This window comes from Daucus carota, chromosome 5 (assembly GCF_001625215.2).
Source record: "Daucus carota subsp. sativus chromosome 5, DH1 v3.0, whole genome shotgun sequence".
Taxonomy (NCBI): Eukaryota; Viridiplantae; Streptophyta; class Magnoliopsida; order Apiales; family Apiaceae; genus Daucus; species Daucus carota.
In genome coordinates this window covers 46,075,831-46,100,683 of record NC_030385.2, presented here as the reverse complement: position 1 = coordinate 46,100,683, position 24,853 = coordinate 46,075,831, and the positions used below count along the sequence as shown (strand labels likewise).

Genomic DNA, 24,853 nt, shown 5'->3' with positions numbered 1-24,853 from the left:
CCAGCCTCCTGTGGATGGCTAAATTTGTTGAACCTCTACAGGTCTGTAAGAATATCTGTAGGAAGATTGTACATCATTTATTATCATATTGAACTGATATATATTCTATTTTAACAATTTAAAATATTAATAACATATTATTTTTAAATTATAACCAACCAATATAGTCAGAACCACTGAAACAAAATGTCTTATAGATTGAGCAAATTTTACATAATATCTTACGGGTCCAATTTAGCCGACAATTATAACCAACATCGTTGGAGATGCTCTTAAAACATCAATTTTCATACATGAAAAAACTACAAGATCTTCAATTTCCAAATCACAATCTCATATTCTTATTTTCCTTCAAAAATAAAATACTCATTAATTAGCTGGGACATTAGATTCTTAGGACAGCTAATACTATATTCCCCGGCCAATAGATTTCGAATTTCAAAACACTAACGGTCCTCCCTACCCAAAACTGAAAAAAAACCGAAATTATCGGAATCTTCAATTCACCCTTTTGCACAACACATTCACAATTTTTGAACAAGCAATCATCTCTGTAATCTTTATATATAACTCATATCTTTTCCTTTTAGGGTTTTGTTTTAACTTAGCTTTTTCTAATGGGAGATGATGATGATCATTGGCTGGACCCACTTCTCATCACCGATGTTTCTTGCCAACAAAACTGTAATAATCTTTGTCTCAATTGTAAATCTTGTTTGTCAAAAGGGGTTCTTTTAGTTGTGTCTCAATTGGGTTCTTTTTAAACTTTTGTGTTTTTTTTCCAAATCTCGCAGACTCATTGATTCAATTGGAGGGTTCAAGAATGGGGGATGTGGATGAATGTTACTCTGATTTCACTCCTGGTAAGGTTTAGACACTTTTGATTGTGTGATTTTTGTTTTAATTATTATAAAGGGTTTGTTAATTTGTGTGATTATGATTAAGATGTTGGTGATTTGATGTCAAGTGGTTTTAGTGATGGTGATTTATCTAGAAAGTTGATTTTTTGTAAATGGGTCATCAAGATTTGGCTCAATTAAGAAGATTGGATTGATTCAATTATGATTGATTATTATTTTTGAAATGGGTCATCAAGATTTGGTTTAATTGTTTAGATCTTAGTAATTGTGATTTTTTGAGGGTTTATAATTTTTTGAAATGGGTCATCAAGATTTGGTTTGATTATGATCTTCTTGTTTAAATTATAGGTCCATCCATGGTAAGGTTGTCTATGGCATCACCTGATTTAGTTGTCTGTGAAGAATCACCTGATTTTCGGGGAGGAGGTAATAAGGATTCACTTGAACTTTTGATGGGAGCATCTACTGAGGTTTCATTGGAAAATGGCATTAATGGGTCTGAAATGGGGGGAAATCCGGAGGTATTAACTGCTAAAAAGATTTCAGCAGAAGATGAATATACAGAATCTTCGTTTGAGCTTTTTCCACAACCAGCAATTGAAGACAGTCTCTTAGAAGATGCCATTCCAATTATAAGCATTAACTCAGGATCTGCTGATACCAGTGTCATTTGTGGCGAGACGAAATTTATAGAGGACACTTGTTTTGACGGAGGTGATACCACAAATGCTGATGCGATGATTGGGGATAAGCAGGAGTTCTCCCTTTATCGGACTGCAAGATTTGGTAACTTTTTTTATTACTTCAGGACACCGGAGTCTGGAGTTTACATTGTCGATCTACATTTTGCTGAAATTGTTTTCACCGAAGGTCCTTCTGGGATGAGAGTGTTTGATGTATTTATTCAAGAAGAGAAGGTAAGAGGAGTCAGACATATTGGGAAACTAGTAACATGATTTACTGCTCCTTTGCCTGAGGAATCTGATATTTAAAGCATCTTATATTCCTTTTGTAGGTTATTTCCTGCTTAGATATTTTTGCTCGTGTTGGCGCGAATAGCCCTTTGGTTATACCCGATCTACAAATATTTGTCAAGGGTGATGAGGGCTTGACAATTAGATTTGAAGGTGTAGTTGGAAGCCCTATTGTATGTGGCATTTCTATCAGGAAAAACTCTTCAGCATGTAAGCTGACTATCTTTCATCTTTCTTCTGAAGTGATTACCTCTCACTTCAATAATTAAAGAAATTAATATTGCAAACTTTTCTGCTATACTAAACAAATCCTTTTACTTTCTGTTACAGATAACAGAGAGCTTGAATTGCTCACGCGAATGGGAATCTCTCAGACAGCGCATTGCGTGCCTGCAAAAGTAGTACTATTTGATCATTCTCGTTTAACTCTTTTGACTTGAGAGTTATGTTTAAAAATTCTTAATTTGGAAATGTTCTTGTGTTTAGTGCTGTGAGGATTATAAGGTGGAAGGAAGCCTTTTGAACTCTATATCAGCATTTGAGTGCCAGGACATCAATCCCGTTACAGATAGCGAAGATGTGTTCAAGCAAATGGGGATCCCTCAGATAGCGCATAGCGCGCCTCCAAAAGTAGTGTTATTTATTCTTCTATTTTTTCTGCTAAGTAAAATTAGTGCCATTTTAACTTTTCTAACTTTAATGTACCTCAGATAGCGCATAGCGCGCCTCCAAAAGTAGTTTTATTTTATTTTTTTATATTTTCTGCCAAGTAAAATCGGTGCCATTTTAACTTTTCTCACTTTAATGTATGGTTAAGAAATCTAAATTTGAATTGTTCCTGTCTTTAGTGCTTTGAGGATTATAAGGTGGAAGGAACCCTGTTGAACTCTATATCAGAATACAAGTGTCAGGAAACCGAGATTGATGAATGTCAGAAAAATGAACTGGCTGAGACAAAGAGGATGTTGGAGGTGCTTAAAAGGGAGAATGAACAAAAGAGCAAAGAATGCCAAAAGGCTTTAAATTCTTTGCAGGAGCTCCAAAACGAGCTTATGCGCAAATCCATGCACGTCGGATCACTGGGTATGGCAGTTGCATTTTGTTTTGCAACCATTGAATTAGTTAATCGAATTAGTTAATCGATACCTAATCCACACATGTTGATTTCTCGTATTTCACAGCTTTCGCTGTAGAGGGACAGGTTAAAGAGAAGAGCAGATGGTTCTCATCCCTGGGAGACTTGACAAGGAAATTGAAGGTGAAATTTATATGCATGGCTAGTATGCATCTGATAGAATATAACAATGAAGAACATGCACTAATCCTTATTTTCAATTTTTTCCAACAGATATTGAAATTGGAACAAATTAATTTAGCAGAAGAGGCATTGTCGTATAAGAAATGTGTGGCAGATATGAATGAAATGAGCTCTATAATAATGTCAAAATGTAAATACCTACCATTTTGAACTTCCCAGGTTGTATTTTATTTCTCTATCTTGTCTCTTATAAGATGATTTTTATTTTTCCCAATAGTTACACATCAAGCTAAATTGAATGAGGATCTCAAGGTTAAATATGTCAACGGAGCCAAGGAAAGGAAGGAACTCTATAACAAAATTTTAGAGTTGAAAGGTTACTTTTAGTTTTCTCTTCTATACATTATGAACCTGGTGGATAACTGGACTCATTATTGCTCATCACTGTTGCCTATCATGCTCTTGTAGGAAACATTAGGGTGTTTTGCCGATGCAGACCTCTGAATAGTGAAGAAATTGCTGATGGGGCTTCAATGGCAATTGATTTTGGAACAGACTCTGAACTAAGCGTAAAATCTAATGGAGCATTGAAGAAATCATTTAAGTTTGATGCTGTGTTTGGTCCGCAGGCAGACCAAGGTAACAACTGGCAACCCATGAAATGGCTTCTACATGTATCCTCAATATCTTTTACATGTATCATATATCTTATTAGCTTTTGCTTGTCTAAACAGTTGATGTTTTTGAGGATACTGCTCCCTTTGCAACTTCAGTTCTAGATGGTTACAATGTATGTATATTTGCTTACGGGCAGACAGGAAGTGGAAAGACTTTTACGATGGAAGGCACAGATGAAGCTCGTGGTGTTAATTTTCGAACTCTTGAGGAGTTGTTTCGCATCATTGAGGACCGGAAAAATCAAATACGATATGAAATTTGTGTCAGTGCCTTAGAAGTTTATAATGAGCAGATTCGAGATTTGCTTGTCCCAGGATCACATTCAGGAGCAGCTGCAAAAAGGTTTGCTCCATAACCAGTTAATATATTTATTTATTAAGGTTCATGTATGTATTCGTTTAGGAAAATATGCTTGTTACAATTCTTATTAAAGTAACGTCCCAAATGACTAAACCTACAACTGCAACATCAATTTTCAATTGAGAGCTCTTTGCGGATGCAACTAGGTCAAAATTAGCAAGGGATGAGGACTTTATAGCGAGGCTACTAGTAGTCTTGATGCTCCAGAATATAGGAGAATGGTGTATATTTAGTCCTTGTTTCTTACCTATGTGTATATGCGGTAGAATGTATATTCAGCACATCATTAGTTTTCCAAAAAAGTATTTTTGACGTACTTTCTGTTTTGATTCTCGAACTCTAATAAGTAATAAAGATAAGCATTACTGTAATTCTGTAGTAATTAATTCGACATATAATACTTCCTGATTTATTTTTCTCTATGAAGTAAATAATGGACCTGTTTCGCGTACTAGAGAATTTTTTTCATCATACTAGCGGTGAAATGTTTTTTTTTATATATATCCGCTTGCCTTCATACCTGATAATAAATTTTGAGTAAATATCTCACGCTAGATGTAGTAGACCAGAAATACAACGCTGCAACACTTGCATTCTTTTTCAAGGTGGCCTTTTATATGTGTTTAATTGGACAAGGTCTACTTGCAGGCTTGAAATAAGGCAAGTGGGTGAAGGAATACATCATGTCCCTGGACTTGTTGAAGCAAGCGTAAAGAACATGAGTGAAGTGTGGGAAGTTTTGCAGACTGGGAGTAATGCAAGGGCAGTTGGATCAACAAATGCTAATGAGCACAGTAGTCGATCCCATTGGTGAGTTTTTACTGATGAGTATCATTATGATTTAAATCAATGCCGAAGTTCATTGTATCTTACTTTGTTAATGCAGCATACATTGTGTTATGGTGAAGGGGGAGAATATGTTAAATGGGGAACGTACTAGAAGTAAATTATGGCTGGTAGACCTAGCAGGGAGTGAACGAGTAGCCAAAACAGAAGTTCAAGGAGAACGACTAAAGGAAACACAAAACATTAATAGGTCTCTTTCTGCACTTGGGGATGTTATATCTTCCCTTGCAACCAAGAGTCCTCATATCCCTTTCAGGTAGAAACCAACAAATATAAGTATTTACTCGGAGACAAATTTTTTTCGTTTCTAAAACCTTTTCTTGTGTGCAGAAATTCAAAGCTCACTCACTTACTTCAAGACTCTCTAGGTACTTTGTCCATCTTTTGGTGTTGAATTCTGGAACACAGAACTTTTTGTCTATAATCTTGTTAAAATGCTGTTATTTTTACTTTAACAAAAAAATACTGTCATATTTATAGGTGGAGATTCGAAAACACTGATGCTGGTACAAATTAGTCCCAATGAAAATGACTTGAGTGAAACTCTTTGCTCTCTTAACTTTGCAAGTAGAGTAAGAGGGATAGAGTTGGGGCCTGCAAGGAAGCAAATTGATAGCCCAGAGCTTCTTAGATACAAACAATTGGTACTTAAATAGAATGAGATTCAATTCTCTATATTCAACAGAAAGTTGATCATCTTGAATGTTCTTTTTTTAAAATTAATTACTTGCTCTCTTTTGTAATGAGCTGTTATGTCTTCTCCATAGGTAGAAAAGACAAAACAAGAAATGAAGGTCAAAGAGGTACAAGCAAAAAAGATGGAGGACACTATCCATGGTTTAGACATGAAGATGAAAGAGAAAGACCTGAAAAACAAAAACTTACAAGACAAGGTAATTTAGATGGAGTTTCATATGTTCTTATTATAAATCGTGTGTTTTCGTGCTTGAACTCAAGGGACTATTTCCCTGTCACTTGTTCATTTCATTTTGCAGATTAAGGAACTTGAATCACAACTTTTAGTAGAGAGAAAGCTAGCCAGGCAGCATGTGGATACAAAAATAGCAGAACAGCAACAGATCAGACAACAGGTGGAAGAGACAAATCATGTTATTAGGCCATCAGTTGGCACTAGGCCATTGGGAATCCAAAAGTACTCAAGTGAAGGCAAAGACCAGGCACATCTCAGCCGCCCTCTTGCTGAGTACAATAATTACAAATATCCAGCAGCTACCACCTATCTTGATGGTTCTTGCAAGTACAGTGAAATGGCAGAGAAAGAAAATAATCCTGAGTCAGCAGAGCAATTCCATTTACCAAAGCGGACAGGGAGAGCATCTATCTGCACAATGCAGAGGATTCCAACTTCCTCAGCTCCAAGGAGGAACTCTCTTATTCCTTTACCGGGATCAGTAAAGGCGCCACCACCACTTCCAGCATTGACACCAATCCCTGCTATCGACGAAGAAAACAAGGATCTTGTTGAACCTAAGTTCATACCTGAAGTTGAAAGTGGAAGTAAGAAGCTAACCAATATTTTGAGACGAAGTTTTCAGAAGAAAATGCTGTTGAAGTCACCAAAACAACAGCATGCCAGAAGGGGTGGTGGCGTAAATGTAGGGATGGAGAAGGTCAGAGTTTCCATTGGTAGTCGAGGGAAGATGATGGCGCAGAGAGTATTGAATGGAAATGGTAGAAGGGTAGCCAAGGACACTCCGCAGAAGCAGCAAGGCCATAGAGAAAAGGAGCGAGGGTGGAATACTGGCACAGCTGTGAGGGCTGCTATATAACCCCAGGGGAGCTTCATCTATTCTTTTGTTCTTTTTTCTCATTAAACTCAATGGAAGCAGGAGGGGCCTATAATTTATGCTTTTGTAGATACAGCTTCTTTATCTTTGGGGGGTTTTCTTTTTCATTCCTTTTTAATTGACAGGGATGATCCTATCATCTGTTTGAGATTTTCCCTTTCGGTTTTAAACAGTTATCTTGATACACATTGATCATATTGGAATTATGCAACTTTAATCTTATAAATGCTTCTTTGAAGTTCAAATAGCCAGTACATTTTTGTTCTGTAATATAAACCTTCTCCTGTGCACGTTCATTATCAAATGCTACCAGACAGAAGATCTAAAACTACTGATATATTATTGAGAGAGATCCATATATTGATATTATGATGAAGATTTACTTCCTTTTTGTACAGTAAGAATGATGCAAATCATTTCGCTAACCTTTACATTTTTGGTCAGTCAACTCGAGCAACATAACAGAGATGCCTAGAAGCTATAAAGCTTTCTTATTTTCCCTGCATTATCCAAAAGAAATAATTACATAACAGGTGTTCCAGATCGATATCCCTTGTCAGATTAATTATCCCTTCTTTGAGCACCGTTCTTGATCAGAAGGGTTGTATCCTATAGCTCCATCGAACCTGCAATATGAACTATATAAGAAGATGCGCCAATAATCACCTTCATTGGTGTTCATAAGAAAGGAATTCTTATTTAACTATTTATGTGAGTTGCAGTCCTGTTCGCTTTCCGAATGTGGGAAGAACTGTTCACAAAACCATGATTGAGACAGTTAAAACTAAAGAGCAAATCAGCATGAACAACATGTTTGTTATATATAAACACTTATAATAGCATGGTTCACATATCTTGAGTTGCAGTATTAGTGGTCATCGCTTAATTTTTTGCAGGAAAAAGCACATACAAAATTATGTGCCTGTTCATATACCACTATGATTATATATCTGAGCCCAAGTGTCAAATTAAAAATGAACACTACTCTGTGTTTCAGGGAAGCTTATAGAGTAGGTTACTTTACAGGGAATATAAGTAGATCAGTTTCGTACCTCTGTCAGATTCATCCTCGTCCAAAGGAGTTTCTGAGGTTGGAGATGATGGTGTGTTACTCGCAGCTTCCCTAACATTTAACATCATTGCAATAACTTCTCTCATGGTAGGCCTATTAACTGGTGATGTACTGGTGCAAAACAAAGCGATTTTTAAAATTAAAGTCATCTCCTTAATTGTCCTACTAGAACTCAGATCGAGCCGCACATCAAAAATATCAGAAACCCTGCCATGGGTTGCTCTTTTGACCCAAGTTACAAGGTTTCCTCCTTGTTCCAAGGGTTGTACTGGAGGCTTCCCAGTAACAAGTTCCAATAGAACTACCCCGAAACTGTAGATATCACATTTCTCTGTCACTTTCATTGTGTATGCGTACTCTGAAATGAAAACAGGAAACATTTGTCAGATAATAATATCCTTCTCAACCAGATTGGCTTGAAAAAAGAAATTTGAAGATCAAATGGTCGTCTAGGAAAATTTGTTTCTATACCTGGGGCAATATAGCCATATGAACCAGCAACAGCTGTCATAGATTTGGAATTAGAGACATCAATTAACTTTGCCAAGCCAAAATCCCCAACGTGAGCCTCAAACGCCTCATCCAGTAAAATGTTGTTTGATTTGATATCCCGGTGAATGATCAGGGGTTTACAATCATGATGGAGGTAGCATAATCCCTCTGCTGCACCAAGCGCGATTTTGTATCTAGCATTCCAGTCCAGTGAACAGGTGTTATCGCTCCCACGAAGTGCTTCTCCTAGACTCCCATTTGACATGTATTGGTACAACAAAAGATTGGAGTCCTGATGATAGCAGAATCCATGGAGCTTCACAATATTTCGGTGCCTAATTTTTCCAAGAGTTGATATCTCAGCAAGAAAGCTGCTGTCAACGCTAGCTCCTTCACCAGGGCTTTTCAACTTTTTGACAGCAATCACCTCACCATCAGACATGACAGCCTTGTAGACGGTACCAGAAGCTCCCTTGCCTATTACTGCACTTTCTGAAAAATTGGCAGTGGCATCAACAAGATCCTGATATTTGAATCCAACTTTTGGGAAGTAATAATTATCAAGAGCATTAGGCTTCACTTGGTCTTCAAGGGAAACAAAAGAGGGTCTTCGGCGTTTTATAGCCCAACATAAGCCAACTGTGACAATTAAAGTGGTCAAGCCAACTGTTAAAGAGACAATGCTTACAATTTTTTCCTTAGAAGGTTTGCCTTTAGACGAGCTTGAATCCACTGACAAGACTGAAGGTGCATGGCAGTGGTAAGAACCTGGTCCGCATAACTCAGCATTTCCATTGAAATTACTAGAGTCCATCCTTTGGAAAACTGGAGTGTCTGGAACTGTACCATTGAGGTTATTGTTAGATAGGTTGCAGACCAGGAGGCTCATCAAATCAGCAATAGAAGCTGGAATTTCACCAATTAGCTGATTGTCATTCAAGTATAGAGTTTCCAGCATCTGCAAGTTCCCCAGGGTATCTGGAATTTTTCCAGAGAGAGAATTATGACTGATGTTGAGGGCAATCTGAAGAGTCGAAAGTTGACCCAGTTCCACAGGTATAAGACCAGAAAAATGGTTACCACCCATCTGCAGTTCAGTAAGCCGCGATAGACTCCCGATAGTACTTGGTATTCTGCCATTCAATTGGTTATCTGATAGCCTAAGCAGTTCCAAATTTATCAGCTTGCCAAAACTGTCTGGAAGAGTGCCAGTGAACCTATTTTTGCTAAGATCTAGACGTTGAAGCTTTATGCAATTTCCCAACTCGTGAGGTATACCTCCAGTCAGTCTATTAGATGAGATATTGAACGTTACGAGCTGCGTCAAGTTTCCAATCTCTGCTGGAACACGCCCAACAAAATAATTATCTGACAATTGAAGTCTCATGATATTCCTCAGTAGCCCGATCTCTGAAGGTATTTCCCCTGAAAATCGATTTTGGTTTAGTTCAAGAGCAAAGAGGTCAAGAAGATTGGAAAATTCAACAGGGAGGCTTCCTGTAAGCTGATTATCTCCCAACATTAACTGTTTAAGAGACTGACAAGTTTTTAAACCATGGGGGATATTTCCAGACAATTTATTTGACCCAAGGCTTAAGAAAGTCAAACTCTGAGACTTGCAAACTTGTGCTGGTATGCTGCCTACAAGATTATTCATGGATATATCAAGAATAGAGAGGTTGCTATTTGCCCCAATCAAGGAGGGAATGGTACCCTCAAGCTGATTATCAAAAAGCTGAAAATTTACCAGTGATGTGAGGTTCTGAAACTCCAAGGGGATTTCACCAGTCAGATTATTTATTGAAAGATCTAAATGCTGAAGTTGTTTCAACTGTGTAAGCTCCCAAGGAATATGTCCCTGCAGAAGGTTTTCAAAAAGATGCAGCAAATACAGATTTGGAATCTGGCCCAGCTCTTTTGGTATAAATCCAGTAAACCTATTCTCAGAAAGATCTATCTCATATGCGTTTACAAGATTCCCTAGTTCTCGCGGGATCAAACCATTCAACTGGTTTCTGTAAACGTACAACCGGGTCAAATTGGTTAAGTTTCCAATTTCTTTGGGAAGATTTCCAGTGAATGAATTTTCATGTAAAGCAAGCATATCCAAACTAGTAAAGTTACCAACCTCAGGAGGAATACTGCCAGTAAAAAGATTACCCCAAAGAAACAAAACGGCCAGATTCTTAAGCTTTTGGAGCTCTGTAGGAAACGTTCCATCAAATCTGTTCTCTGCCAGCCCAAGAATCTGTAAATTTTCACATTCAGCCATCTCAACGGGTATGACACCCGATAAAGAATTCTGACCCGCCCTGATTGTCCTCAGCCATTTTAATTTTCCAATAGACGAGGGAATTACCCCAGTGAGATTATTATTATAAATCACAATATCTTGAAGAAAACGTAACTTTCCAATCTCTTCCGGAATCCCACCATATAGAAAATTCTCACAAAGGAAAAGCTGTCTAAGAGAGGTAATATTGCATAGTGAGGCTGGAATCTCACCATGGAACCTATTTGTGCAAAGGTCTAAAACCTCTAAATGCTGGCAATAAGATAAACCACTAGGAATGGGACCGGAAAAAAAATTCTTAGACAAATTCAATGTCTTCAAGTAAGGAAGCTTACATATGCTTGGAGATAAATTACCAGACAATCGAAGACCTTTGAGATTGATGTAGTTTACCTTATAATCATCAGTACACCCCACCCCCATCCAATTGCAATGATTCAAATTCGAAAAGTTCCAGCTATCAAGATTATTGAGGGAATCAACAAGAGATCTCTTGAACTCCAAAAGAATAGCTGTCTCTTCATTCAAAGACTCAACCGGTACAAATGCCCAAGAAATCAGAACCAACAAGTGCATAAACATTAGGGATTGAAGGCACTTGTGGGCTGCCATATCTTCAAAACAAGAACAAATTTGATATGTATGATCAGAAAGCACAAGAGTTGTAGACACTGGCTAGAGTTTTACAATAGTCAATATATACATTCATGAACCATATCCATGAGATAAGTTCCAAAACAAATACCAACAAACCACCTTGAGAAATTAATGACATCCATAAATAGTAGTATGACAATAGTAAAAGCAAGCAGCAGATAATACCTAAAAGATTACTTCATTAAAAATTGAGTCTTGAAATGAAAAAACAAGCACCTTTACAAATCAAGAAAGCTACAAAATTTGACCCAATTATAACACAATTAATTATAGAAATATATTAAGAATGATCACAATCAAAAAGAGATAAATGGGCACTTGGCACTTGGCAGTGACTGACACTATAGAGTTATGTGTGTGTTTGTGTAATATTAATAAAATAATACAGAGAGATTGCAATAAAAGTAAAAGAGATAAGGAGAGAGAGACTGAGAGAGAGAGAGGAGAGAGAGAGAGAGAGAGAGAGAGGGAGGGAGAGGGAGAGAGAGAGAGGGAGAGAGAGAGAGGGAGGGAGAGGGAGAGAGAGAACAGAGAGAGAGGGGGAGAGAGAGAGAGAGAGAGAGAGAGAGAGAGAGAGAGAGAGACGTTTGCCAACCAACCTTGAGGGGAGGGGGAAAAGGTGATAAGCGAGTGACTGATGGAGAAGGGAGAGAAGAAACTGGAAAAGCAAAAGCTCAAGAGTCAAATAATACTTTAGTGCAATTCAGTGAGTGCATGTATGAATCATCATAAGTTTATGCATACATGTTCTTCAGCTGCAACTTCACTTGTTCATCTTCCTTCTCGTGATCATGCCATGCTCGGCCCCCTGTATTCTTTTAATTGCGCTGTAAAGACACAATTCATGGGCCTATTTATTTCGCATTTTGCCATTGTTTATTTAATGATTATGCCGGTTAATAAATAACAAAACCCTTAAATTAAGTAAAAATCTGATATTGAAGCATTTTTTAAATCTCCATTAAAATTATTATAATATTAATTATATAAACTCGATTTATTTATTTTTAATATTATATATGATAAAAAATTAGAATTAACACAGGGGGGACCTGCACGTGCATCACTCGGCGAAAACGACAATCATGTTTTGTCACAAAATTTATGATATCTTAGTGTTAACAGTTCCGTAACGGTCTCCGACGATGATTTTATATGTATAAATCTCTATTATTAAATCTCTGTTATATAAATAAAAAAGAAATATTATTGTGTGTGTACGAAGAGTTGAAGACACATTAGAAAGCATAATAGGACCTATACGAATAATTTATTGTCTTTTCCATTTTTCTCACAAAATACTTGTGTTTAATCCATATGATTATTCCAACACTCAAAATCTTAATTTTAAGTTTTTAACCATTCAAACAATTACGTTGTTTTGTCATTAAACCACCCTACAAGTACAAGTCCTCGTGCTCTATCAACCATCATAATTTTAATGTTCTTATTTAAGCACGGGTTCAGCCGGGTGCTAGGATAAATTAATTCTTATTTACGTGATGTGTTTGGCACCTTAATCTTTTGTTTGGATGGTTCAGTATGTTTGGACTAGTTTACGCACCATACTAAGCATATATAATATGTGCATTGCATTAGCTATGTGCTAGTATTTGTAATATGCAAAACAGAGAAATAAAGGCTTAACTTACTAAAATTACAATTTGTTGAATCGTAAGATTGCAATTTGACGCTATATAATCGTTGACTGACTGTCAGACGTTGAACGTCTAACTGATAATTTATTATCATTTATGTAATATATATATGACTATTATACATCTGTATCTGTATGATAATCGTTGACCGTCGAACGTCGAACGTCTAACTGATAATTTATTATCATATGCGCAATATACATTGACTATTATACATCCGTATCAATAACTGAATATCTGCCAACGCTTATCATCATTACACCTAATTTCCAACCATAAATCTCATATATTCATAAATATTTATGATATTAAAATTAAGCATATATAATGTGTGCATTGCATTAGCTATGTGTTAGGATTTATAATATGCAAAATAGAGAAATAAAGTCTAACTTACTAAAATTACAATTTGTTAAATCGTAAGTTTGCAATTTGATGTTGTATTATCGTTGACTGTCATACGTTGAACGTCTAACTGATAATTTATTATCATTTACGTAATATATATTTGACTATTATACATCTGTATGATAATCGTTGATTGTCGAACGTCGAACGCCCAACTGATAATTTATTAGCATACACGCAATATACGTTGACCATTATACCTCTGTATTAATAACTGAATATCTGCCAACGCTTATCGTCATTTCACCTAATTTCCAACCGTAAATTTCAGATATTTATAAAATTTTATGATACAAAAATAGCAGCGAATATATGAAAATAGTAAACAGCTGAATGTATGAATTTTTATCCAAACATCACATGTGTAAATTATAATTTTTTCATATTACGCGTAGACAATTATCGATGAATTTTAATGAACGGACATCTGCTAACAATTTACCACCACCTTTTTCCCCGGACATTACGCGTTGACAACTATGCATGATAGTCAAATCCGAGCTCATTCCAACAGGAAAATCGAAATAGATGCCCTGTCCTGTTTGAGAAGCGCTATAGGTACGGCCCTAAGGACTAGCTGCTTGTGCAGTTCCATAGAAAATTATTATTAGGGGTAGCACAAGTTGGGAATCATATATAATCAATTGAGTAATGTTGGATTACTCGAGAATTAATCAAAATTTTTTGAATGAATCAGAAATTTTTGGTCAAATCAAAATATTATTGACGAATCACAACATATTTTCAAGATATTAATCAAGATTTTTTCGGTAAATCAAAATTTATAACAATAGTAGCACAATTAAGAAAATCACTAAAAACGAGACTTTATATATATTTTAAATCATACTCCCTACGTCCCTCTCATTTGTTTACACTGGGGATGGGGGCTCAGCACGCATTATAATACTCTCATAAAACGTATTTTGATATATTATTTTTAACTTTTTTTTCTTCTGAATAAAATATGATGTTTATATATTTATAAAAAAGGAAAAATTTTAAAAATAAGTTATCAAACTATGTTTTATATGCGCGTTAAAATGCGTGTTGAGCAGTGAAAAGAACTGTAAAAAAAATGAGAGAGACACAATGAGTATATGATAAATAATTTTCATAATTTCTTTATAATAATATTTTTAATTTTTTTTAATAATATACAAGAATCATAAAATCCGTAAGTCGGGGGTGTTTAAGTCCGATGAACAGCCTTGCTAGGACCGCCACCGATTATAGCAAGTGGAAGGGTGGAGCAAAGTTAATGGTGATTCTCGTGAGGAGTAGAGCAAGGATGGGGACTAGTCATGGGAAATGGGGGACTGCAATCTCCGCAATTCTTGCTGGGCCTGACAATATGGGGAATTATATTCATAGGACTCGCTAAAATATATGGTTCGTTTAGCTTCAACGGTAGGGAATGTCATGATTTGTACTTGGACTAATTTGATATCAGTGGATTAGTGAACTGGAAGGAGATCAATAGCTCCCCTGCTCCCTGCCGACTACTGTTTAAGACAAGATATTTGTTTCATCCGTTGACCTCGCTTATTTTCTCGACAACAAGACGTTAACAGGGTGTTTGCCAAGTCCGACTTATGTATTTATAAGTTAGAACTGTTTGTGTGAAAAATTAGAAAATCTTTAAAAGATGCTAGTTTTCAATTCAGGACTTTGTATATATAAGTTAGAAGTATTTATTCGCACTGTTTGTGTAAATATCAAAAAATACTTAAAAGATAGTATTTTTGATTCACGACTTTCCCTTCTTTATCAAACACTAATTTATAAATCTTGAGTTGCTTCTAGTTTCTAACTTGTCCATTTATTTTATTTTAAATGATGAACACTTATTTTAACTTCATCCAAACGACCCCATATTTCTATATTTTATGTGTTTTTTTTTACATATTCTTTGCTAGTTTAAAGATTTTAGAAGAGAATTACATGTGGGCCTCATTTTTCTTATACCGATTTGACAAGAATTTTTGAAACCGATTTCATTTTTTATGTTATAAAAAATTAAATATATTTCTCCGTGGAAAAAATATTTACTAATTAATTTTAAATTTTAAAGTGATTTGTTGTCATTCCAAATTCTTTTTAAAATATTGTAAATGTAATTCAAGGACAACATGACCAGACCTACGTCGCTAACTTCGCATCAGATTCAAACACACACTTGAACTTGATGCTTCTCCACGCTTTCGTAAAACTCTAAAACTAATTAACTCTAAACCTTTCATCAACATTACTAGTAAAACGGATAATTCTAATTCTAGGATTAAGACCAAAAGTGTATAAAACAAAACTAGAATGTTTGTTAATGGCTGGAAGTTGATTAAGCAAACAAAGTGATCGCCGTTAAAGTCATCTGTCTCACTCAATATTTTTTTAAAAAAAATTACACGTAATTTAAAAAATATATATATATATTAATTTTGTAATTTATTTTTAAAATTATCATTTTGTGAAAAATAATTTAAACATTAAATTTTATCTTAAAAATATTAAAAATATATATAAAATTATATTTTATAAAAATTTTAAAATACAGACATATCTCCAAAACAAATGTAAACAACTCACTAAACGCTAACTGGTGATGCTTAAGGCTATGTCACTGCTGGGGAAAAAAAAGCAAAAAACAAAAAAAACTATGTCACTGCCTACGCAATCTTCTTCAGAGTTCCAGGTGGACAGAAATCTAATCAATGAGATCGGTAATCACAATTCACAACAAACTCACTAGAACTACAAAAGAGTATATATATTCTTCAAAATAAATATTTAAGGAGAATATATTTATTTATTTACTTACTGTTCTTTTAGAAAGTATTTAACAGGGTGGAGGGTGATGTAATAGTTAAATGATAGGGTTTATTCATCGTGATTCAGATATGAATGCTAATTTTGAAATTTATTACAATAAATATTATAAATATGTATAAGTTTAAATTTTATAAAAACTAATTTAGAAGTAAACCAAACCAACCAAACATAAGACTGTTTCCCTGAATACCTCAGCTTAATGCACGATAACTAATTTAGAAGTGTTTGGCATAAAACTACATGGGTGTAGTATATATTTAATAAGTTAATTTTGAAAAAAAAACCTTTTGAAGAAAATTTTCGATCATGAGATAGCAGTGTTCTAAAAATCCCCGATTTAACCGATTAATCCCCGATTAATCCCCTGCAAAGTTGGTCACCGATTCGATTTTTGAAATCCGATTAATCCTTATATATATTTCTTAATCGAAGTATATATGATAAATTACTAATATTAAAATACTATATTACTTTAAATATGAATAACTATAGAGTTTATGAATCTAGTTAATATATTAGTTACTAAATAGCTAATATAATAATAACTAAATATTAAATAACATTTTAATATTAAAATGAATCCGATTTTCACTCCGATTAATCCTTCCGATTAATTCCCGATTTTCGATTAATCCCTGAATCGGTAGCTCAACCGATTAGGTCCGATTCCCGATTTCTGTAACACTGTGAGATAGTCATGTCTTTTTTTTTTTTTTTGCCAAGTGAGATTGTCATGTCTTTACCTACAATACAAAAAATAATTCAATAATTATTGAGCATATAATTTCATACAAAATAATTAATTCAAAATATCAGATAGTCATAAATTGATGCAACATGCAGTTGCCTGTTTGCTGAAACAAAGATCAGAAAATGCAAGGCATGAGTGCATGACTTCTCAAATACCATAACAAGGCCTAACTACAAAGTAAATCATATTGTACAGTAGATTAATGTTGGCTATATATCATTACAGCAAAAAAAAAATAAAGAAGCACTGCCTAGTATACTACTTCAACTATCATACAAAACTTATCTCTGTGAAGGAACAAGACTGTAGACTCCCCCTAAATTTACAGATTCAGAACTTCTGTTGCCTTCGCCTCCAATCACCAAAAATCTGAAGCGCCGATAGCAATTCACAACAAATTGCGTGGAAATTTAGTGTGATAAATTAATGAAGTTTGATGGTTAGTATATCGTGACTTCTGTAGCAAGCAGACATCGGATAACAACGAAGTGCAAAAATCTCTCCTCCAGAAAGAAAACAGACCTAACCAATGTCTGCACAGGACTAGGAAGATAGATAGTTACTTGTCCTCTGGCAAAATTATGATGCAGGTCCTACCTCGGACTAGCACTTGGAGCTGCTACTCGAGTAACTCTATTTGTCAGAGGTTGAGCCTGAAACAACTGGGATATACTCCTCATCTCGATGATTTCCATCATAGCTGCTTCGAGTAGCTTCCTTTTTTAACTTGAAATTGTTATATGAAGCAACACCAGCAATGGCTGCATGAGAACCAGAACTATTACATCAATTCAAATATTCACATGATAAATTCCAGAAAGCAATTTTGTAATATGCAAACACTATAACACGACAGCACTATAAAAATGTTAAGAAGGAAACTCAACACTGCAAACACAACATCAATCTTATAATATAGGAGATAGCAAGAACTAGCACAATTTAATGCTGAGGAAGATAAATCATTATATTATAATAACCAGCCCAAGGGAGACAAGATATGATCAATATGCTTTGGTTGATTACTCGAGAAAAATGTCCTTACCAATAGCATAACCACAAATATTAATGAGAGTTAGTTTTGTGTCCGCAAAAAGAAGTGCTGATAATAATACGACCACCCAGTCCTTTACAACTCCAGCAACACGAATGGTCAAAGCACTTGTATGTGAGATCACAACGAAAACTGACACATTTAGAGCAAAAGTGCAAAGAGAGTTAAGCGTGAGCATGAAAGGTTGAAAACTCCATGATTTCTGAGCATCCATCTTTGGCTTCTCCAGAAATAACCATGGGATGAACAAGCAAAGAGCACTACAAAGAATATACAGATTTTATAAGCATGAACAAAACAATTTGTGAATAAAGCATACAATGCAAAAAAAGAAGAAGAAGAGTTTTCGAGCTTTAGAGACTTATCACATGCCTGCAGGGACTAACATAGTACATAATAGATATGGGATTTAGTTTGCGCCCCTTTCGCTTAACTAGAATTTCCATGAATATAAGCCTCAAAGCTTCTGCCACAACACCGCCCATCTGGTAAATAACCCCAATCCAGTTTATATCTATTTCTCCATAAGAAGCTACAAGAACTCCAAAACTTATCACTGACATCACCAGAAGCATTCGGTAGCTCATTACTTCAAGACCTGCAGCTACTCCAAGAATGAAAACAGCAACTGGCACTGTAGATGTGAGCAGCACATCAGATCTAAGTCAGCCTCTTGGAAGAACAAAACTCATAGACACAAACTAAGGTCCTCGACAATTATCAAGAATCATTACATGGTGGACCAAATTATCAAGCACAAGCTACTGTTATAAGTTGCTGACATTAATCAAATCAATTTATTACTTACTAACTGCTTTTAACATCTGCGCAAATGAAACAGATATGTAGAGATAAGCACTGTTCCCAAGCCAAAGAGTAACTGCAAACGTCGCACCAATTGGAATGACTGATCTCACATATCTGTAAATTTAAAACTAATTAAAATATGGTCTAGGAGGTCGAAACAAAAGAAAAAAATATTAAGACAAATGAGAAGGATGAAAGCAAAAGCATATCCATTTACTGTTGAAACCGAGACATACTTTCTTCTTTAAGGAAATCATGTATCACCTAATGTATTCATCAAGAGTGGACAGAAAGAGGTTCAAGAAGCCAAAATCATTAACTTCAGTTGATTTTTAAGATGAACCCCCAGAATATTTTTTTTTGTGTGTGATATTGCAAAAATGCATTTTATCACACACAAAAAAAAATATTCACAAGGTGGAAGGAAATGGATGTTATAGAACTCACATATCTGTCGTCATCCCTTCCTCAACTTTCAATATCTGTAAAGAGGGACAAGTCACATTACAGATTTCGAACTGCCAACAAGCAAATATATAGACAAAGTTTGGAAAATTTTGTGTCAACAAGTACATACCTTGGAAAATTTGGTGAGTACAAAACATAAGACAGAGGAGAAGATCATGTGTAATAGAGTTAATCCAAGAGGATACGGAAAGTTTATTTCCTTCGATGACAATACCCACTACATGGAAAAAATAACAACGGAATTATTTACTTATAATGAAATCATGATGAGGATACAAGATTAAACTATATCAGACTTTTCACTCTCAAATTGCATTAAAATGCAAAGAAGTCATGGAATTGCAATTAGGTACTGAACTACAGTGCTGAACAAAAAAACACCTGGAAACAGGAATGATTCTCAAATTGCTTAATCGGATGGAATGACCAGTATCTAGTACTTCAACATTGAAACTCATCAACAATTCAATTGATGAATTTAATAAAAGGCTTCCTAGGTGAGCCTATTCACAAGCCACAAAGGACCGGTGTTTAGGCCATTTTGGAATATGCTGGACTCGGGAGCCAGAAATAACATAAGCATCATAAGTTAAATTATGTAGTAGATTGGAAGGGAAGTGTAAATTAAATCATCGAATCACTAACTTACTAGTGGTTACAATGTTTTAAATCATTGAATTAGTAACTTGCTTGGAGGAAATTGAAAAGCAAAAATATATTGGAACTCTTTTGGTTTGTATACCAGAATTGATCCTAATAATTTCAACTTGGTTCAAAAGAAATTCTAACCCGCTTACTATGATTTAAAAGCGAAACCCAATGTCAGAGACTCAGAGCTGATCCTAGGCTAAGGCGGGCAAGACGCGCCAAGGGCCCAATGCATACTCATGAAAACAATATAAACCCTAATCAAAAAGTACATACTATATGCTACACACAGCCTGGTCTCAATCTCAAAGACATTAAACACCTGTATTTCAATTTTCTTGTTCCCGTCAAGTACAAACTTATCATTCACCTAAAGGACAGCCCCCCCAAATCAATGGGCACAGGTGTGATTCCCCTTTCCACTTCAGCTTGTAGTATAATTCTACAATTTCTGACCATTTATAAATCGAAATTTCCCCGCAGATTACAGGAGCAGATTTTGTTTTCTTTAATCCTAATATTGATCCCATTTAACACAAATCACCATATTGCATCTTTACTCAAGAACTTAGCAAAATATCATAAAAAATCACAATCTAGTAATAAAAACACGCCATGTTATTAAGGGAAGGAACCAAAATTTAGTATATCACAAAAAATCACAATGTAGTAATAAAAACACGCCATGTTATCAAGGGACGAAACCAGATACGACCAAGAAAATATTACAAGAAACCGATTCAAATTATTTTCAAATGTTTCAAAATTTTAAACTAAAGTTTATATGTTTAATCTCGTCTTCCTAGTTACGCCCCTGATGTTAATAATATTCATATACAATGCATGCATAGAAAATTTACAGAATAAAAAGTGTGGAGGGGTTAAGAACCTTGTTGAAGAAGATCTGGCCAGCAGATAGAGCGATATATAACAAAATATAGGCGTAGGTTTTGAGTTCTTCTTTTTTTATTCGATCTGCCATTGTTTTGTGGGCTTTGTATGATCGTCTCCGCTCTGCTTGGAACGTGTGTGTATGATTTTAGGACATGTTTGGCCAGGGAAGTACAATGTCGGTCTCTGTTGAATCGTCTGTTTTTTCTCGAACAGAATCATTGGTATGAGTTTTTAAAAAAATTCTAACAATTTTCATTTATGATATTTTTACAAATTATTTAAATTCGTAACTGTTGATTTGGGAAAAGAGTTTTTAATTTTAATTATTATTTCATTTTTTGCTAAAAATAAAATTCATAAAATTTTAAAATACCAAATAAATCTATTGTTATTTCAAATAATAGTAATATTATAAAAAAAATTAACTTAGAAATATTTAAAACATAAATAAATTTTAAAATATGAAATAAATCAATTCAATTTTATATTTGTTCTTCAAATTTATATTTATGAAATATCTAAATTCTGAGACAAACAATTTTTCTACAAATATCATAATATTACTTGAAGATCATATTTTATCACATTATCAAACTCTGGAATATTATACTTGCGGGTGTTGATCATTTTATGCTTTTAAATAATGTAATTATTATAAATTTTATATGATTTATACAAAAGTTTGACTTCTCAAAAGTAAATGACTAAAAGCAAGTCCAATGGTGATGTTAAAATAGATATAGTTATCTTTATAATTTGAAACCAAAAAATGATTTTTGGTGCTAAAACAGAACTTAGAGTCCATTGGTAGATGCAAAATAGCACCAAACATATGCAAATAAAGCTATATTCAAATTACATAATCTTAAAATACATAAATATATTTGTCACTATTACTCTATTAATGCATTTTGTCACTTGCATGCTTATGTGACAATTATAGCACAATCTATACTTGATTCTAAATATTGAATCAAGTATAGCATTTTTCTATTTTAGAACCAAGTATAGTATTGCATTGGAGATGTGAGTTTTAAAATTGATGCTATATTATAAAAACTGCATCACTTTTAGCATTGTATTGAACATGCTCTAAAAATGTCATCATAATATTTATTTAGTCAATGAACAACTCAATTCATCTATGTTTAGTGGCGTGAAATGTATTCTATACTTCAGTATTTGAATGAAACATATCTTTATTTAAAAGAATTTTTTATTTTTATTGAGAATTATATATAATACTATTATAGATACATATTAACCTTTTATTATTGAAATATATATTATTCGCTAGCATCCTCCTTGATCTTGTACTCTTGTTAATAAAAATATCATTCTTCTTTAAGAAAATATTAAATTCGTAAAAATGTTTAATAAGAAGGATGAGGAAACCGTGTTCAAATGAACTTTAATAAAGAGCTAATTAAAGGATAACTAAGGAGTTCTGTCGTATAACTGTAGTAGGTGGCGTAGAAGATCCGAAAGATTGTTTTTATCTATGCCATCCGGAGAATTACATCATTTCTAATTACGATACGTACAAGAGTCACAGAGAATTAAATCATGATTTGTTGAACACTTTCAATGGATTTCATCCCGAAGTTAATGTTAACATTGTTTCATTCAAAAGATCCGGAGCATGTTGAAAATATGCTCACGGACTTGAAATAAATATTGTTAACGCTCAATGTTGGTGACACGGATCCGGAGTGGATGGATTTTCTTTCCAAATTGACAAAGGCGGAGTATAAAGATGCCCCAGACACAGGTACCGGTACCTTCGGCATAGAGATCGAAAATTAGATTTTTTTGATTATATCCACCGCAAGCCTAATCTTCATGGACCAAATATTCATGCAAAAGCTAAAATTTTATTTATTAATGTGCCATGGTTAGATGGAGAATGGAAAGATCATTTAAGAGTTAACAAATCTAAAATTTCAGTGGACCATTATGATGAGATGGAAGATCGTAGTGCTAGTGGTGGTTAAGAGAGTAGTACAACATTAAATTCTTCAATATTTATAATCAAACAAATTCATAACAATATTATCAATATTAATAATTTTTACCAATATTTCCCTAACATTTTTTTACCGTTGTACAACATTTTTTTTACCGTTCAAAACATTATCTATAATACTAGTAGTGTTATGTTTTTTCTCAAATCTAAGTACTCTACTTGGAAAGCTAAATTAAAATAAAGAAGCAGAAAGATGTTAACTTTGCATTTGCTTCCATTAAATCCTATTTCTATATTATTGGCTCCAACAATCAAGTAATCACTATAAAAAAATCTTAGTTTCTAAACACCGATAATTCTGAAATTAAGCGAGGTCATGAATTCTGAATGATATCACTCCAATTTATGGAAACAAATCTGTCCTCCTGGCTTTTACTCATAAAGACAAGTTTTTGTTATTTCGAAAGCTTATCGCACCATTTATGAACAAATTGGCTATGATTTTGAAGTTTATTCACGAAAAGATAGAACTTTGACTCATTTGAATAATAACCCATTGAGACATGTTGCCATTAAATCATATCTTATTCTTGATGATATGCTTTATTTCACCACCAATATTGATGTTGTCTTGTCTTTTACTTTGGCCGGTAACATGTGGCTTTCCATCTATGATCCATATCTTGTTCTCAACGCTTCTCCTGAATCTCTAATTAATCTTCATCCCACATTTGACACCCAAATTCAGATTATAGGAGATAAGATATTTGGTGAAATGTATCGTTCCGGATATTCTTCTTTTGATTTTGTTGCTTCTTCTGTTCTCGATCATAATAATATCATGTTCATGCGTCCCAATTTAACACATAATAAGGATTTCTGTGAAAATATATATTCTATTACCAATGATCGCAAACATGATTTGTCATATTTCTCTAAGTCAATCATCATTATTAATGAAATTCAAGAAATTATGTGCATTGTCGGCTATGGTAATGATCCGTATGATGAGCTGTCAAATTATGCCACTCTTACATTTTTTACGGTAAATGTTGATTCATACAAGGTGACACGTTCTTGTCCCAACAGAACTTAGATGGAACGAATGAAGTTGTTTCTATACTATTTTGTTAGAACAATCAATTCTATTATGCAAGTGATGAAGACCAAATGCATGTCAACTTGTTCTAGGCTGATTTTTTATCAAGCCGTTTCAAAATCGTAGTGCTGTTGGTGGTAAAGAGAGTAATACAACATTAAATTCTTCAACATTCATAATCAGACAAATTCGTAACAATATTATCAATATTATCGATATTATCAATATTCCATAAAGCTCATGACGAAAATGATGACATATAAAATAAAATTTTAATATTCGGGCCATGCCATTCTTACCGTTTCCCAATATTTTTTACCGTTGCATAACATTTTTTAACCGTTTACAAAATTATCAACTATATTCTAATAGTTATCACACACTATTCTTTCACTTAGCAAACTAGTGCAATAGTAGTTATTTTTGTCCACACCTTGTTGATATTTAGATCGATTTTCTTCAATTTTTTCTGATGTCGGTTCTGTTTGGATTTCATATTGATTTTTTGCTCAGCCCTAATATAATTACGAGTATAACAAAAAAAGTCTTTCACCTAATCTTCCAAGACACTCCCGGATAGATATCAAGTAAAAGAGAGATTTTCTTATGATATTCTAAATATAATAAATATTATATATTATTTAATATTCATATAGTGTATTTCATATAACCTGACCCTATTTATAATAAATTATCATGTAGTATTCTCTTTTTATATTTAATATAATGTATACGTTAGATTATTATAAATTATACATAAATGATAAAACTATTTATAATAACATGATAATTAATTATATTTACATTTTAAGTAAAATTTAATATATCATTTAAGATATTGTTCTTTTTATTTTATTGTTTGATTAATTTGTATATTAATATAAAATGTAAACTTATTAAATATTTAAAAAAAGAGTATAGCACAAAAGATAGCGATCTAGTGTAAAACTTATCAAAAACAAAACCAAATATT

At 34.0% G+C, this 24,853-nt stretch overlaps 3 protein-coding genes across 5 annotated transcripts; 1 reads left to right on the top strand and 2 right to left on the bottom strand.

Annotated features, from left to right (window-relative positions):
- The first annotated feature begins 472 nt into the window (after positions 1 to 472).
- Positions 473 to 7,010, top strand: LOC108223077 (kinesin-like protein KIN-14Q). Its single transcript, XM_017397141.2, has 18 exons — positions 473 to 684; positions 795 to 863; positions 1,209 to 1,777; positions 1,876 to 2,044; positions 2,165 to 2,232; positions 2,321 to 2,464; positions 2,683 to 2,917; positions 3,016 to 3,092; positions 3,183 to 3,282; positions 3,370 to 3,468; positions 3,561 to 3,731; positions 3,827 to 4,112; positions 4,779 to 4,940; positions 5,017 to 5,232; positions 5,307 to 5,344; positions 5,457 to 5,620; positions 5,744 to 5,869; positions 5,972 to 7,010. Exons 1-18 carry the CDS (start codon positions 618 to 620, stop codon positions 6,764 to 6,766), a joined length of 3,555 nt encoding a protein of 1,184 aa, XP_017252630.1. The 5' UTR covers positions 473 to 617; the 3' UTR covers positions 6,767 to 7,010.
- A 90-nt stretch (positions 7,011 to 7,100) lies between these two features.
- On the bottom strand, positions 7,101 to 12,128 carry LOC108223078 (leucine-rich repeat receptor-like serine/threonine-protein kinase At1g17230). Of its 3 annotated transcripts, XM_017397144.2 has the most exons (5): positions 12,043 to 12,128; positions 11,898 to 11,956; positions 8,328 to 11,255; positions 7,837 to 8,214; positions 7,101 to 7,410 (listed from the first exon to the last, which is right to left on the bottom strand). In XM_017397144.2, exons 3-5 carry the CDS (start codon positions 11,251 to 11,253, stop codon positions 7,394 to 7,396), a joined length of 3,321 nt encoding a protein of 1,106 aa, XP_017252633.1. In that variant the 5' UTR covers positions 11,254 to 11,255; positions 11,898 to 11,956; positions 12,043 to 12,128; the 3' UTR covers positions 7,101 to 7,393. The 3 variants fall into 3 exon arrangements, with proteins under 3 accessions (XP_017252633.1, XP_017252632.1, XP_017252631.1); XM_017397143.2 differs by lacking the exon at positions 12,043 to 12,128 and having other exon boundaries at positions 11,898 to 12,039; XM_017397142.2 differs by lacking the exons at positions 11,898 to 11,956; positions 12,043 to 12,128 and having other exon boundaries at positions 8,328 to 11,388.
- A 4,834-nt stretch (positions 12,129 to 16,962) lies between these two features.
- On the bottom strand, positions 16,963 to 21,031 carry LOC108222180 (probable sugar phosphate/phosphate translocator At3g14410). The gene is made up of 7 exons (XM_017396084.2): positions 20,811 to 21,031; positions 19,383 to 19,490; positions 19,253 to 19,287; positions 18,807 to 18,919; positions 18,371 to 18,632; positions 17,990 to 18,258; positions 16,963 to 17,705 (listed from the first exon to the last, which is right to left on the bottom strand). Exons 1-7 carry the CDS (start codon positions 20,901 to 20,903, stop codon positions 17,578 to 17,580), a joined length of 1,008 nt encoding a protein of 335 aa, XP_017251573.1. The 5' UTR covers positions 20,904 to 21,031; the 3' UTR covers positions 16,963 to 17,577.
- Between the last annotated feature and the right edge of the window lie 3,822 nt (positions 21,032 to 24,853).

Excerpts from the sequence above, each read along its gene's own strand:
- LOC108222180 (XM_017396084.2), bottom strand. The coding sequence starts at position 20,903 with ATGGCAGATCGAATAAAAAAAGAAGAACTCAAAACCTACGCCTATATT. Across the intron at positions 19,491-20,810 it reads GCCAGATCTTCTTCAACAAG|TGGGTATTGTCATCGAAGGA; the intron begins GTTCTTAACCCC and ends TTTTCCATGTAG. Across the intron at positions 18,259-18,370 it reads TACTATGTTAGTCCCTGCAG|TGCTCTTTGCTTGTTCATCC; the intron begins GCATGTGATAAG and ends TATTCTTTGTAG.
- LOC108223077 (XM_017397141.2), top strand. The coding sequence starts at position 618 with ATGGGAGATGATGATGATCATTGGCTGGACCCACTTCTCATCACCGAT. Across the intron at positions 2,918-3,015 it reads CATGCACGTCGGATCACTGG|CTTTCGCTGTAGAGGGACAG; the intron begins GTATGGCAGTTG and ends CGTATTTCACAG. Across the intron at positions 3,093-3,182 it reads ACTTGACAAGGAAATTGAAG|ATATTGAAATTGGAACAAAT; the intron begins GTGAAATTTATA and ends TTTTTCCAACAG.
- LOC108223078 (XM_017397144.2), bottom strand. The coding sequence starts at position 11,253 with ATGGCAGCCCACAAGTGCCTTCAATCCCTAATGTTTATGCACTTGTTG. Across the intron at positions 8,215-8,327 it reads ATATGGCTATATTGCCCCAG|AGTACGCATACACAATGAAA; the intron begins GTATAGAAACAA and ends TTTTCATTTCAG.